Source organism: Pygoscelis adeliae, unplaced genomic scaffold (genome assembly GCF_000699105.1).
Source record: "Pygoscelis adeliae isolate BGI_AS28 unplaced genomic scaffold, ASM69910v1 Scaffold7, whole genome shotgun sequence".
NCBI lineage: Eukaryota > Metazoa > Chordata > Aves > Sphenisciformes > Spheniscidae > Pygoscelis > Pygoscelis adeliae.
In genome coordinates, this window is record NW_008825268.1 from 563,695 (window position 1) to 579,894 (window position 16,200).

The following is a 16,200-nucleotide window of genomic DNA, read 5'->3' on the forward strand; positions in this document are numbered from 1 at the left end:
CCCCACCCCCATCAGCTCCCTGGAGCTGAACAAAGAGTTAATGGTAGCCACCATTACTTTAGATCCCTGCATTCATTCTCCTCCCCCTTTCCTTCTCTGGATACCCTTCCTATAAGAGATGCTGACAGGAATAATTTTCTTTGCATTCATTACTGCCGCAGGTTTTTTATCACTGTTACCTCCCAACAACATATAGGCGTAGTCGCTGGGGTGCTCAGGAAGCCCCACCAGCCCTGAAAGCTCTGGCAACATCAGGAACATGCAAGAGCTGAATCAGCACCCTGGGTGTGGATGTTGATACGCCTTCTCTGGAAAACTAGCAACAAACTTGCTCTGAATGGGTTTATGTTTTTTTTTTCCCCACCAGCAAGCTCATACCTGCCCCAAGTGCAGACATGGAGTGTGCCTCAAGGAAACGCTAGTTTGTTTTAGCAAGTAGGGAACGCAGCAGCCCAAGGTGGAGGGGGAATAAGGAACCTTGCAAGAGCCTGGAGGGCTCAGGGATGACCCTGCTTGCATGTTTGACTTGTTTCTGTAACACATCTCTTTCCCAGGTTTCCAGAAGGAAGCGGACTCCCTCTTGTCAGTGACCAAACTCAGCATCATCAGCGACTCCCAGAACATGGGCAAAGCCCGGGACATCCTGTTAAAGCTCTCCGAAGAGACAAACATCTTCCCAACCAGCTGGGAGCTTTCTGAGCGCTACCTCTTCGTGGTGGTGAGTAGCTCCAAGCGTGCCTTCCTCCCCGCAGCCCCCATCTCTGCAAGTGAGATCAAATGAAGGGGAGCGGATAGGTGAACTGCACCAGAGGATGCTCAAATACATGGTGGCATCTGGGGTGTCCCCATCAGGTGTTGCACTTGTAGCTTGGCTGTTCAGCTTCCTTGGCAATGTCAGTGCTGTAGTACCATAAATTTGCTCCCAAAAGTTCCTTTAAGGCTGTGCAACTGGGTGCTCTTGCAGCCTGTTAACGAAGTGAGAAAAGGTTAGACGTAATGCTTGGCTTAACCTGAGCGCAGCTGTGGGGGGAGGACCCTGACCAGGGAGCTGCCCAAAACAGCCTGTAGTGACTGTAAAACCCTTTGCTTTGGCAGGATCGGCTCATAGCTCTGGACGCTGCAGATGAGTTCTTCAAGATGGCCAGCGTGGTGTATCCAAAGAGACCCAGCGGGGAGAGAGTGGACGATAGCCAGAAGGCCCCGCAGTGCATCTCTGCTGTGATGCCCTGAGGAACGTGCCTTGCTGGTGCGAGATGGACAGCAGGTTTCTTTCCTTCCAGGACCAGGCTCCTCTGCCGAGGGGTTAGCACAAGTAGTGCCGCTCCTTGTTTTCCTGCAGAGAAGCAAGTGGGCCGGACGGAGCAGAGCAAGGAGGTCAGCGAGCCGTGCCCCATCAGGAAGGCACAGGAAGGTGGACACTGGCCCCGAGGTGCTCCCAAGCAGAAGGGAGCAAGAACTGCTGTAGCATAGCCCCGGTGGGAGACCGCCAGCCTAGTAGTCTATGCCATAGCCACAAGGGGAACCTGCCGCACAAGGCATTGCTACCAGTAGCTGCAAAAGTTGAGATGCCTCTAGTTAAAAGCACTGCGAGGAGATCCATGTTTCCGCCTTCCGCTGGTACCTGCCACTGTCCCCTCCCTCGACCCTGCTAGCCAGGAGGACCAGTGAGGAACGAAAAATACCTCAGTCGTCTACAACTCCATGACGTTTCTCTGTGCATTGGTCCTCTTCCTCATCCCCAGCCCGTGGCAGCCCCACCAGGCAGGTCCCAGGGGATTTGGCAAAGAGGCAGGAGCAGTGCGTAGTCGGGAGAGGAGTTAGCACCAGGCGGCAAAGCCTTGGAGCAGTGTCGCAGTTGGGTGCTGTATCCCCTGCCATCAGTGGTTTGAAGGTGTTTGTGTTGGGGGGTGCTCAGCCTGACATCTTAAAAGAAGGTAGATTTTAGGGAGGTGCCAAGGTCAGACCTGCTGAGAATTTGGCTCCTGTAATATCCTCAGATTGGTTGCCCAACATCTTAATTAATTTCTGAAAGTTTTGGTCTTAATTGCATTAAACCCCCCCCCAGTATAAAGCTGCATGTACTGTCAATGTATACCGTCCCTGCTGTTAATGAAGATTTTTAATGAACACCCTTGATATCTTGGGGTTTTGTCTGGTAATGAGCAATAATTTTAAAACACTGGATTTGATCTTTTAAAAACAAGTGGAAGTTCTTCACTGATTAACACATGTGCTGCTAATTGGCCAGTTGAAAATGCTGGTTACACAGAACCTCCCAAAATAGCAAAACAGAGCTTTTATTTGTTTATACCTACAGTGTTTGAAATACACATATATATATTTATTAATTTTTTCTGTTTGTCAGTCTTCCTGGGAAACACTTTTGTCAACTCAGGACATCAGTGAAAACTGAGTTTAATAAACAAAACACATTACAAAACCAACGTTTCTTACTCTCTCTGTAACCCTATTCAGACAACAACATTTCTCTGGACTGCTGATAGCAAAACGGCTGGGGTATTTGTAGAGCATATGTCTCTGCAACTTGTTCTCTGTACAGTTAAAATTGCCCGTTGACTTGCAAGAGTAGGGTTGTTTGCCAGCCTAAGACCAAAGTCTTCACAGGAGATGATGGGGATTGAATTTAATTTCAGTGGGATTTGGAGCTAGGTGCCCAGTTCCCATTGATTTTTTTTAAGCAGAAGTTCAGCTGCACTTTGGAAAACCTCCTATGTTTTTATAGAAAACAAACTTCGGTGCATGGTGTCTCCGGGGTTTGATTTGAACAAACTGTTGCAGAACAGAGATCCCGTGGTCCGAGGAACACCATGTCAAAACACATGACACCACCCGAAAGTCAGCCCTTGGGATGTTATCACTTTATAGTACTACGTGTTACATAAAACCACCTGATGAGTTTCTAAATCTTGTGCCCAAGAAGAAGGGATACCTTGTTAGCTGTGGTGCTGCTTGTTTGGGTGATGGAGGTCGCCGTTAAGCAGTGCCTTTGCAGAAACACCCCTTGCTGTCACTTGTAGCTGTGAAACAGGTTCTGATGTCAACAAAATGTAATTTGTTGTAACTTAATAGGACAGAAACTGCCTAAAAGAGATAATAATTAGGATCTCTGAATGAGTTTAGCTACCGAAGTAAGGTCCTGTGCGGGGGAAGCACTGAGTTTCTGAGCACAGCCACAGGGAGGAGCAGGAATTAACAGCAGCATTGGATCAGAGTGGAGCTGCTCACTTCTGCACAGCAGGGAGGAGTAACCACGCTTGCAGACTTGTGCATCAAATTATGTACTGATCACAACATGAACAGAAAAAGGTCTGTCAGTCCCAGCACTCAGTAAAACTGGTCATGGGGGAACCTGCAAATATTGCAAAACAGCCTTTGGTTAAGTATAAGGATGCAGAACTTCTAAAAATCTGCAACTTGAAAAATTACAGAAACCAACAGAAATTGTTTCCATAGAGGTCCAAGCTCAAGTTAGTCCTTCTGTTCATCTCAGTAGGAAGTGCCCTGTCTTCCGTGCACTTGAGGTAGAAGACTGATAACTGAATTTCAGTTAGTAAAATGAAGATAATAATTTGCCTTTTCTAATTTGCACAGAAATTACCAGGGAGATGCACATCTTTCTTTAACTTTTGTTTTGCTCAGATTTGGGCTTCCTCTGCTGACAGGAGAAGGAAACACAGCTTAGTTTGTCTCCAAGCAAGCCTCTGGCTGTGTCTTGGGGACCAGCAGTACAGGACCCTCCACCTGGAACCCAGAGACAGCACACACTCACCATAAGGTTCAGATACTGCCCAGTTGCCTATTGATACTGACCTGCCAGAGGTGTTTAAAAGACTTATTTAGGCTCTATCACAGGAAAAGTTATCCACGTCTATACAGCAGATATGGTGGGACTATCCTGTTTAAGGGCAAGAACAAAGATGGGGAAAGAAGCACAAACAAACATCTCCCAGTGAAACTCATTCTAGATTTTGGGCAAGTTAAAAATCCCTGGCAGGTGAAAGGCCCCTAGGCAGCACTTGCATTTTGGGTCTCAAATTGAGAACGTGAGATTAAACTGAGGAGACATTCAAATGGTAAAAACAAGTCAGACACACAAAGTTGAGCATCACACCCTGGAACTGTTGCAGCACAGACTAAGTGTCATAGGCCTCTGGGTGGACAGGCTGCCTCACCAAATGGACCAGAGCACTTCATTTAGCAGTGAATTCCTCTCCATTGAGAAAGACGGAATAAACTTTTCATAAAATATATAAATCTCAAACAGCATCCAAGACAAAGGCTCCCTGGTGATGCTGCATCACCGACATGGTCCTGGGTGGAGGGAATTCATCCCCCCAACAAGAGTGATTACCTTCTTCACTAGAAGCAAGTTTGGATTTCTCTCGTTTGATGCATCATCCAGACCTCTAGCTGCCATTCAGATGGGCTTGAGTCTCTCATATGGCCTGTATCACGCCTGGAGGCTTGTACAGATGTCTTTGACGTCCTACAAGTCTCAGGTGCCACTAGATACCTGCATGTGGGGAGCCAAATCCTGCCCACGCCCAGCGAAACCTGCCAGCACCCACCTGGGAAGCGGTGGCTGTAAGACAGCTCAGCAAACACCAGATGCCACTGTTCCCTTAGCCATGCTGCGGCATGCTGAGGGAAATCATGTTTACAATGCAGAGGAAATTTTTCCAACCTTTTCTTGCACGCATCAAGTCTCTCAAGGCTGCAAGAACTGGCTTTCTCTTAAAGGTTGGGGTTTAGATATTTCATAATTGCTCTGGCACTTTCCAGGAGACAGTGGTGAGCCTATCTCTCTTTGAAAGGTTTGCAGGGCTGGGGCCAGGGACTCTGCTCCTGCTTGGAAGTACCACTCCGTGTGGGGCTGGCTGCTGCAGGAATTAGCATGTTCATGAAGAACATTTATTTTCCTAAATAGAGAGTGACTTTGGCACCCCTTCCTTAGCCAGGAAAGGAAAAATACCAAGAATTCTTTTAAATGAGCAACGTGAGAGGGTTTAAAGTACATCTGTGTTCACTTCGCTTTCAGATATATTTTTTTCTCAAATTGACTTTGTATTTAATATTTCAACTGGAAAGAAAGAAAAAGAAAAGGACGTTTCTCATCCATCCATAATCCACAGACATGCGCCACTTGGGTTTCCTTTTCCTAAGCCACAGTAGAAGCAGACACAACCAGCACAGTCCACATGATAACTTGAAACAGATAACCACTGGGTATGAATCAGGGTAGCTTCTCCGAAGTGAGAAATTCTGATTTATACCAACTGATGGTCTAAGCTTTGTCTTCCACCAGCACCCATTTGGTTATTTCAGACATTGCCTGTATCAATCAGGCTGTTGAGCAAACCTGGAAAAATACTTGTGCCTAATCATTGGCCAATATGTTGACTTAACAGTAGCCGAGCAAAGTATTACAGTTTTTTGGGTCATGGGGAGCAACACCGTAGGGTTCCCTTCCTCTAAATTAGAGCCAGGAATTAGGTATAGTGCAATTGCCATCTGTAATAGAGACCAGCTAGAAACAAAAATCAATTTACAGACCATTTTGACTGTGCATGTGCACACACGGTTTCTTCTTTGTATTCCAAATTTTCCTAGGACATACATCATGAATTTGGCAGGATGAGGAAAAAAAAATCGTGGTGGAAATTCAGCTGTGATCTGTAAGAGAGGCAGAAGGTGGCAGTGCAGGTGTTTGGTAAAGGCTGGAACAGCAGCAGGGGGAGGAGATGGGAGGCAGTGGCCTGAAAGGAGTCAGGCTTTCCATTTTACTTGCTATGGATGTAAATCACACAGTAAGTTCTGATAAATAATGAGAATGGACATGGGAAAAAAACCCTGTCATCTTTTAAATGTCAGCTATAGGAAAAATTACCATTTCAAACCACTCAGTTTCAATCATTTCTAATGTTAGGAATTCCAACGCTTACATACTCTTCCTGGAGGGAAAGCATGTACTTCTCTAATCTAATGAGGATCAGTAACGTTGAGTGACTTACCACAAAATAGCTCTCCAAAAGCATTTCTTTGAAGACAAACAACCATTTTTGCATGGGGAGTCCTTGTTAGGCAAGTTATGGATTATCAGAAACATTTCTTTGGCTTACAGACTGCAAACCTTGCAGACGCATCCATAGGGGAGCTGCCCTTACACAAGGGAGGCCATGGAGAAATCTGCTCACTGGCCACTCCTACATGCCCCAAGCAAAGGCTTGCATGGCCAAAAGCTCATCTTTTTTTTTTTTTCTATCAGTTAGTCTAATGAAACATACCACTTCTCCCCATAAGCCTTATCCTTACCCTTTAAGGAGAACAGTCATTTTTCAAAGCAGTAATAAATTCAGGTGACTATTTTGTCTTACTTGGATTAGGAAAGGAAGATGGAAGATGCCATGGAGGCTGTGGGCACTCTTGGCATGATGGGATCCCAGCAGCATTAAAATAAACAGATTTAGGCAGCCAAACTAGCAAACAGCCAAAGAGGTAGAGCTGTATCAAAGCAAAGACAAGGGGGCAGCAAATGGAGGCAAATAGGCACAGCCTGGCCAAGAAGATGAAAGAGTATTTGGCAGGTGGAGAAAGTTTTGTGCAATGGGTACAGCGTCACTGCCAAAATTTGTTGTGATGGTGCGGCAGAGTGCGTCATCTGGGTAGCACCAGCAGGATGAAATGTGTTTGTGTATGCCTGAATAACCGTCCTTAAAAACCCCGTTTGATGATAGCTCACCAGCAGATCAGAAAGAAGAGAGATTTATGAAATGATGTGTTACCAAAATTTTATCCTTTCAAGAGTGGCAACTTTATATCTGTTAAGCTGCGGGGATTCTTTCCATTGGCTTGAACTGGGTTTGAGTCAGTCTTCGGAGACACAAACACTAGGGCAAGTCCAGTCACCACTGAAGTCAAAAACAAAACTTCTGCCAGCTGCCCATCTATTCCTCTTCCGCATTAAAGTCTCAAAAATATCAAGTAAGGTTTCTGAAAAGATTTCCATAGTGATGAGAGGATCTACCTGTATGTGTCTGGAGGAAGAAAATAAAGCCCAAACCATTTCTCATGGCCAAGGGATCACAGGGAAAATTTAGATTGGAGGAGACCTCAGGAGGTCATCTCAGCCAACCTCCTTCTTGCTTGAAATAATCTCTCCTCTTTCGAAAATGGCACGAGCAACTTGTATGGAAACCATTATTGGCATACACAGTATTTCACCTACTTCAAAGACATAGCGGTTGGTACAAAGGAAATATAATTTTTTTTTTTTTAATTAAAAAGTGAAATAGAAGATTTGTGAAACTCAGCTGGAGGGCAAGTTTGGAATGAATGAATCCCTCTATGAATCTCCTTTGATACCGCTAGCTCAAGTGACCAGGGCTAGCTTTAAACATGCATTTCCATTCTTCCTTAGGTGAAGGAGCCAGATAGAGGAGTGATGGGAGCCCGGAGCCATGCAGGGTGATTCACCCTGCCTGGGACGTGCCCAGCGGGGTGATCTGGTTAGCAGGGAGCCAGTACCACCATCAGAGTCAGCAGTTCCCAATGAGCCATTTGGGGATGAAGGGGGAGGAAGGGAGGGAAGGGAACGGTGTTATCTTGGTGATAGGGAGTTGGCCTAGGATTTGGAAACTCAATTTCCATTCCCAGAGCTGCCTCATCTCTGTCTGCCCTTCAGGTCATCCAAGTGCAGGATGGGGAGTTCATACCTACTAGAGCTGATGGCAAAATGGTCTTCCTGCGCTGGAGGAATTGTCAAGGTCTTGATACTTCTGCATCTGTCTTCAAGCAAAACTTTGTATCTCTAAAACGTTCACAAGCCTATTATCCAAAAAACTCTGCTATAATAATTTCAAGATGTTTTGCTTCAATTTTGACTTTTTTTTAATGCTCTCCAGCTTTTTAGTATAAGCCAAATAAAGCATTGTTTCTATCAAAAAAATAAAACTTCAAATTTAGATCACAGCAGTGCCTTTTAAAGCAGTGCTAAAACAGTTGGGTTTTTTTAATTCAGGGGAATACCTATTCCCACAAATAGTTTCAGTTCTGATAAATCAGCATTTCCAGACAGAAAACTGGTTAGTTTAGTTTTGTTTTAAATCGTAACCCTGCATAATACTTAACTCCTTGTTGTGAACTGCTTTGAGATCTACTAACAAAGTGTGCTGCGTGGCAGTTAGTAGTATCATGATTATTTTTCAAGTGGAAATTACGTTTCAAAACATAAGGGAAGGGCATCTTTTAATCATTTTGACTATGTTTAAGTGAGATCACCAAGAGAGACTATAGCTCTGCAAAGGACATGTGCAGGCATGCCTAGGAATTTGGCTTGCCCGCTGTTTATCTGTCCCAATTAAAGGCAGATGCAGCCTTTCGCTTCCATGAACGTTTATGAACTGGCAGATCTGCTGAACAGGGAGACAGTTAATATATAGCAACTGGCCCTGAACTAATCAGACACACACTTTTACCGTGTTGTTTGGCTTTAGCTTGCCCAATTGCATGAAGAAGATTTTCAGTTTTCCTTCCTACCTCCTTGGACAAGATGCAGCACAGAAATGACCCAAGTTTGGGTAATCACGTAGTTTGCAGTTTGTGTCACTTCTTCGAAGTCTATGACAAAAGAGGGGAATTACAGGATGTGCAAAGTATCAAAGTGGCTTATGCTCTAATTCTGCTTTGCAGAAGAAAAGGAGCTTCCCTGAAGTACATGCAAACATACCGGGAATGGTGAATGGTTTGGAAAGCCCAACAGATACTTAAATCTGCCTCTTGCTTAAATATCCGAGGAGTCGCACTGGACCTGCACAACCCATTCCCGTGCTCAGATGCTTAGTGCTCTCTTGCTGATGAATACACCAGATGCATGGCGAAGCTGCAGCCCGGTCTCCACCAGGGCAGCTCTGATGAAATGAGTGTACCTACGTACCTGGGTCATTGCACAGCAGGAGAAAGCGAGACCCAAGTCAACTGCCCTGCAGCCCTGATGTCTCCTATAAGCTCAATTCAGCCTGGACACAATTCGGAGGTCAACACGGTCACAAACGCAGCATCCTCTCATTATTACTTGCTCCTTGTACAGCAGCAGCACACAGAAGGCTCAGTTTCAAAAGGCTGTATGGGCAATTGGACCGGTTGCATGGGTCCAGCCCCCCTGGTTGCAAGCCAACGCAAACCCTGCTAGACAGACAACGGACAAGCAGAATGTTCAAAGGTAAGCTTAGCACAGTTTTTGCTCCTATACTCATAAATACCACTTGCTAATATTAATTTCTCTCTAAATTATATGTATGTGCTATCTAAGGTCTCAAGAAGTTTAATGGAAATGCACATGCCTCATGCTACTGCAGAGCATCTGCAGGATCAGAGCAGCGGTTTCTTTCCTCCCCAGCCTTTATTTTTCTTAAAACTGACAATTTACATTACTAGTTATAAATACCGGGGCTCGTTTTTCAACCCATTGCCTGTTTTCAGATTCTTTCCTTACGTTTTATTATTCTCATTTCATATTAGGTTTGCCATTACATGTTTTCTACCTTTGAGCCTTACCTTTCACACTTCCTAGTTTTTATTATTGTAAACCTGCACATTTTAAAAGTTAATGAAGTGGTAGGGGGCTGACTGGGAACAGGACTGCCAGACATCAGCGATTGCCAGGCTTTTCCTATATTTAGAGCAAGAGGTAACCATGAAACTATGTGAACTGACAGTCAGCAAACCTACAGCTGTACTGTGAAATATGTGGTACAGACGTAACCAACAGCCTGGGACTGAGTCTCCCACACACTGCACTAAGCTGAAAGACTTGCTAGAGATAACAAAACTCTATTCTTTTTGAATGATTCATGCAAATACAGCCATTGACTTCAGCAGAGAGAGCTCGAGGCTTAAATCTGGGAGGGCTGGTAGTCACCGTGCAGTTTCTAGGTAAAAATAAACACGTTTCTTTACACTGAAGAAGGATCATCCAGAAGAGGAGAGTGGTCCACACCACTCCCAGCTTTTCATTCTTGTGTTTGCAGCTTCTTTTAGAGATGTTATCCTCCATTTTTTCCATTTCTTTTACATTAAAGACTAGTTGCACTTGGTGAACTAGCATTGGATAAAAAGGTAGCCTTCAAGGAGGGGAAAAATATAGATGAGCAAGCTGGAAAGGGATGGCAACGGTCTTGATGTCATGAACAGTTTAACATTGGTTTTCCCTTGCTAAGCTACAACTATGAGAACTAGCCCTGCAGGGCAATCTCCTCCAAATACACAAAAGGATGGAATACATCCATTTAATCATACAATCTTGCATGGAAAGGGGGTTGTACATGCAGGGAACAGCAAATTGTGGGTAAAGAAGAGGTCAGCATGGATGTCTGTGACTAAGTTGTAAACACACCTGATTGAAGCAGTTTATCTTCTTGCTTTAAGTGCACCAAACGCTATATTTCACGTGGATTCCTTTCTTAAACCCCTCCCCGGTTCAGCGGGATGTCAGCCTGCATCCCCCAGGCCAACGGAGCACCATCACTCACGGCAGGCAGAACCCTCGAGATGTTTCTGTAGCTTCAAAGGTTGGTGAGCAGCAACAGGGTGTGAGAATACCCAAGACTTCATGTATTCATGTTCCCAGAATGCCATCCCATCAGATTCCTTCCTATCCTGCAGTGAAGATGGATGTTGCTCAGGACACAGCCCTCTCTCAATGGGTTTGGCAAGCTCTCCTGGGTGAAATCAACTCTCCAACCGATGCACAAATGCAGGGGTCCACGCCCTGGAGTATGCTCACATAAATCACTGCAGCTCTGCCAATTCCAGGTGTCTCAGGACCTGGCCCCAAACACTGTATTTGTACAATTTCTTCCATCCCCAACTACCTTTGAATGATTTGTGTCTTTTGAAGATGCAGAACTGATTTCATCCTGGGACAGGGCTGTGGCTCCCTCTGGCAGCTGGTGACCTGTTGCCTGGGTTTATATGCGATATATGACAGCGAGGAGCGAAGGGCATTTGCTCCGACTCTCACATATTAGTCTTCAGTAAACAAGGGGACGGAAGCAAACACGCGCTTTCCTAACTATTAACTTTTCAGTTTGAATTTATAGCACTTGTTACAGCTTTTCTGAACGATTTTCCACCCCAGGAAAAGGCGGATGTGATGTTTTCACAGGCTACATGTAGTTTTTGCTTGTTTTGCACTGCGCAGGTCGGCACCTTGCTCAGCCAGATCACATGGGGCCGGATAACATCAGTGGGTACAACCAGTTTCTGCCATTTCAGTCGAGGTTTTTATTTAGTTTTAGTCTTCTTTAGGAGCACACGCCTGCTCTGAGAGGAAAGAAAGATTCCTTGTCAGGCAGAGGTGAGCATTTAGGCAACATAGTTTGATGAGAGAGCTGAAAAAAAAACCCAGGACCCTCCATTTGCCCACCCTGGAGCACAGCAGTCTCTCCATAAAAGACTTTGGGAAGAGGAGGGGGTAGCAGGCAGCTGTCTCCTTCTACCCTTACAGGCACTAGCCCCCTCCTGAGCTGATATTATTCTCTGTGAAAGACCCTATAAAAGATTAAATTCAGGATATCTGTTCCTATTTGTATTCCTCCTGTGTACTCCTTTGAAGCATATTTTAATTCTCCCTGTTCCCCAACCTCATTTCAGCTGGTGGTGCTGGAAGGTATTTAAAGTTACAGCCATACTCCCATGGGTCACCATGAAAGACATTAGGAAAAAAAAAAAGGAAAAATCCCAGAAAGAAAGCCTGAGTCTGTCTGATGCACAGCAATGCTTGTATTTCAATTACAGAGAGCGAGGGGCCAGACTCAACAGAGTCTGAGACAGGGAAAGGAAGAATTATGTTGGAAAACCAGACACCGAAGCCATAAAAGAGCGACTGCCTGTAAACGGCTAATCCAGTTAACAAAGCAGGCAGGTGGCAACCATGCTTTCGATCCGAATCGAGTGACAACATGGCAGGGCACGCTTGTTTACACTGCCTGAGGGTCTGACCTGCAGCTGTGCTGCTCCTGCAGGGCAGGAATGATCCACAGGCCCATGTGTGATGGTATTAAAAAAACAACACACCAAAAACCCGACTGCTCAGCCCTCCCTCCTCCATCTCACACAGAACTGATTCAGAGCAGGCAGCTTCCCAGCTCCCTGACACCATTTCTGTGCTCCTTCCTTCCTCGACACGTTGGTAGCGGCGGATTTCTGTCCTACCTGCTGGTGATTGATGCTTGCCTCCTGCAAACAGCATTTATGGCAGGCCTGATCCTGCTGCTGCCAAACCTTGCACACACACACACACACACTGCAAGGGGAGACGAAGGCACCCCCCAGCTGAGCCAGCCTGAATCCCAGCAGGAGGGATAAAGGAGCTCTCTGTGCTTTCACACCGGACGCAGCCCCATGCTGATAAGCGGGCTTGCTTATGCTGAATCCCAGCCCAGCCTGGGCAGGGCTCCTTTCACAGATATAGGGCTTTTGTGGGATTTTATGAATGAGGCTGGGCAGGGACTTGTGTGACGGAGGTGACACAGTGCAGCTGCCTCCCCAGGGGAGGCTGAAGGTGAGATAAACAGCCCAACTGGCTCCTTGAGGCCACTTCTCCAATTACCCAATATTTTCCTCTGGGCTCTGGTCTCCACGTCTCATAAATCCCCTTGCTGTTTGGCCCCCGAGAAGCAATGGGGGCTGTGAACGTGCATCCAAGCGATGCGCCCTGTTCCCGGGCTAACAAGGGACTGTTTGAAAGAAACTCTGAGCAGGATGATGTCAAGCCAGAAACCTCTCAGAGGATGTTGCAAGCCAGGCTTTGAAGGCAGGGTTTGTTCAGGGACATCAGGTTTTAGCTGGATCCTCTGATACTGGACATGCCAATAAGAAATCCCAATTACCAGGCAAAATTGAGTAAGAGGCTTTCAGGCTGCAGGTACCTTTAGCTGAGCAGTACATAAACATCCTGCCTTCCTTGGCAGGGCAGGAAGGAGAAACCACTCTGCCTTGTGCGCTCTGAATTTAATCAGAGCTCCCAGACTTCCCTAAAAAGCACAGCCATCAGCACCTCTTCCTTCACCGTGCACCCAGCAATAACAAACCAGGGGTAGCAGAAGGCCAGCAGAGGCTCAGAATAGATAGTATGTGTTGAAGAGGGCTTTGCTGTGCCCCCACAATCAGACCCTGCACGCACAGATCCTCTTCAGCAGCAGCGCAAGCTTCATCCTCATCCACTCAAATCCACATGCAGAAGCTTTGCTTGAAAAGGAATAACCACCTGAGATCTTATGCATTTTTCTTTAGAAATGACATGCAAATAGATGGTGTAAGTTTTGAGAAGGGACTAGTAGCTTTTGTTGGATTTGCGAAGGGCTACAAGGAGACACCAGGGGAAGGACAGCAGTTTCACACTCCTAATCCTCAGGCACTGCTAAGGTTTCTGGGGTTTGGGACCCAGCATATCTCTGTAAGACATTTAGGGGCAGGATGGTATAGCAAGACTGTGCTACACTGTTCTTAATCAATGCAAAGGAGAATTACACCTGAGACTAGAGCTGAGATACGTTAGATTGCACTGTGATCTTAAAGAGATGTCAGTCCAGGCTTATTGAAGTTACCGGGAGAGCTGTAAACATACAGTGCTTCATCATTATAAATAAATGAAAAAAAAAAGTAAGAAATCCTGCTTGACATCAGGGACAACCAGAGAATGGGACATGGCCTTCTGAATTCCCAAACTGTGGCTTGGATCTGATCCTATTAAAAATAGGGTTTCAATAGGAGTTTAATTCTTTCTGCTCCTGCCTGCCTTTGGCCAAGCTTTTCCAATAGGAGATGGGGCCACTTTGGTCTTTGTCCAGAAGTCTCTCAGAGTGGGGCATGCTTTATTTCCTCTGGTTTGCTGCTCTCAGTTGGGTCGCACCTGAAGTCCCAAGTCCTAGAAGCTGTATCAAACAGCTTGGTGCTTTTAGGAGATACAACAGATGCAGTCAGGCTTTTATCTTCCAGGGCCTCCAAATTGCTGGATCTGTATTTTATTTCAATGATCTCTCAATTGCTAGTAATTACATAGAGCAAGAGAACAGACCCATTTGGATAACTTTTTGCTTGGTCAAAGCCTATATTTAACTACAATTCCTGGCTCCCTTTCCAACAGTCCATGATAGGGCTTATTTTCCAGCCTGCATCTGAACACCCAAAAGCCCTCAAGAAATCAACAAGTAGAGCTGGAAATGATCCATGCCACCCTACCTGCCAAGAGCTGAGACCAGTGCTTCTAATTGCTGTGAGTTTCCCTTACCCATCAGTGAATCACCAACCTGTAAAAGTGGAAACAGAGAGCTCCCGCACCCATCTCTCCCTGTGAACGGTGTCAGCTGCTGATGGCTTCTCCAAACAGTTTCACTTCATGCCATAGCTATCCATCTGCAGCTGTATTCCACCAAATCGCTTTTTGCGAGCTTGCTGACCTTATAAAGCATGATTTGGTTTTGTTTAAAGAAACAAAACTGACTGCCTGCAGGATACTTTGATCCTAAACAGTATTTTTAAGTAACGGGGCTGGGTGAGGCTATGAAATGATCTGCTGGTGAGTCATGACATCACTTTCTGCAGCGATCCGTTTTGTCGAACAGCATACCTGATTTTCTTGTTCAGTGTCAAATATTTGCTGTCTGTCTGAGTATAAAGGATAGTTCACAGCAAAACCAAATGTCTGCCTTTACAGTGGTGCATCCTTTCACTGCTGGCTATTCTTTCTCACACATGTGTACACACACTCAGTTGTGCAGAGGAGCCAGACATAAAGCCAAGGTAAAAAAGCAGTAATCAAAGTTACACACAGAGCAAAAGAGACACCCCAAAAATGCCATTAGCTTCCAGGAAACAGCAAGCTTTCAGAGTCCAAATCACCCTTGGTGAGAGCAAGCCCAGCTCCATTAAATTCAACAAATGCTGTTACACTTCACTGAAGTAGGTCTTTTAGGGTTTATTTGAGGTTAACTGCCCAAATCCCTGGCTTACAGACCTCATTATGTCCAAGATAACAAATGCAAAGGCAAATAGGAGCTAAGAAAGAAGCGTGCTAGTGGCTGATTCCCTGCCCTCTGGCTCACTGTGTTTGCTGACAGCACAACTATGCAAAGCATTTGGCTCAACACACATTGTGGCCGTCCTGCTTTTATTTCAGCAGTTCCTGATACAGCCCTGTTCTCCTCCGTTTGCTCTTCAGGGACTTTGCATAACATCCAGGTAGGGATACCCACATAAGGTAAACAAGTCCTATCTGCACTTTTCCTTTATTATTGACAGAGAGAGTCAATTATAAACAGGTCCTGGCCACCCCAGACACAAAAGCTGGGCTTTGTCCGGACCTGGAGGATGCTGCAGCGAGAAAAGCCCAGCACTGGTCAAACTGGGACAAATCCCTGTGTATCCCATGGGCTGAGGGTGCTGTTTGCTGGTGCTCTGCCAAACTGAGATGCTGTCTGGGGCTGATGGAGGTAGGTGGTGGGTCTAGGACTATGTCACCCACCCTGAGTGCTCCCCTGTGTGCAGGGGTACCCTTGGGAGCAGCTGCTTGGCCACTGCCCTGCCTAGAAAGTGCGTGGACAAACGAACCAGGCCTTGAATAAGGAGCATGTGTTTAATCACAGCTGTCTGCATTTGGGTAACACAACCCTAGCCACTGTCTCGTCTCCAAATGGGGTTGACAGTGCTGAGGAGCACTGTTACTGTTACACCCAGCTCTCAAAGGCAGTGAGGTGTCCTATGTCCAGGGCAGAAAATGGTGCCTCTTCTGTCTACTGAACCAGTGCTAGCCACAAAAGGAAAAAACAAAAAGCCACCAAAACCAGACACCCCTCCACCTTTGCTTTTTCATACTTGTCTTTCAGTAAGTATGATTCTCCTAACAGAAATGAGAGAACGTTTAAAAATGCACATTTCTAGAAGTAAAGCTATGGAGTAACCTAAGCTATTAGCCCAGCAATGGGGAAAAAAGCTTACCCTTTAGAATCATAGAATCATTAAGGTTGGAAGAGACCTCCAAGATCATCGAGTCCAACCGTCGACCCAACACCACCATGCCCACTACACCATGTCCCTAAGTGCCTCATCTACACGTCTTTTAAATACTTCCAGGGATGGTGACTCAACCACTTCCCTGGGCAGCCTCTTCCAATGTTTAACCAC

The 16,200-nt window shown here is 45.8% G+C and overlaps 2 protein-coding genes across 2 annotated transcripts in view; both read left to right on the top strand.

The window, feature by feature from the left end:
- The window catches only part of MREG (melanoregulin), a 15,744-nt gene extending 14,514 nt beyond the window's left edge, over positions 1–1,230 (top strand). The window contains exons 5-6 of the mRNA XM_009329664.1: positions 555–718; positions 1,096–1,230. Of these exons, the coding sequence (XP_009327939.1) occupies positions 555–718; positions 1,096–1,230 (299 nt within the window). The remainder of the gene's footprint in view (positions 1–554; positions 719–1,095) is intronic.
- A 23-nt stretch (positions 1,231–1,253) lies between these two features.
- Positions 1,254–16,200, top strand: part of FN1 (fibronectin 1) — a 233,102-nt gene continuing 218,155 nt past the window's right edge. Inside the window, exon 1 of the mRNA XM_009329666.1 lies at positions 1,254–1,302. Coding sequence (XP_009327941.1) covers positions 1,254–1,302 — 49 coding nt within the window. The remainder of the gene's footprint in view (positions 1,303–16,200) is intronic.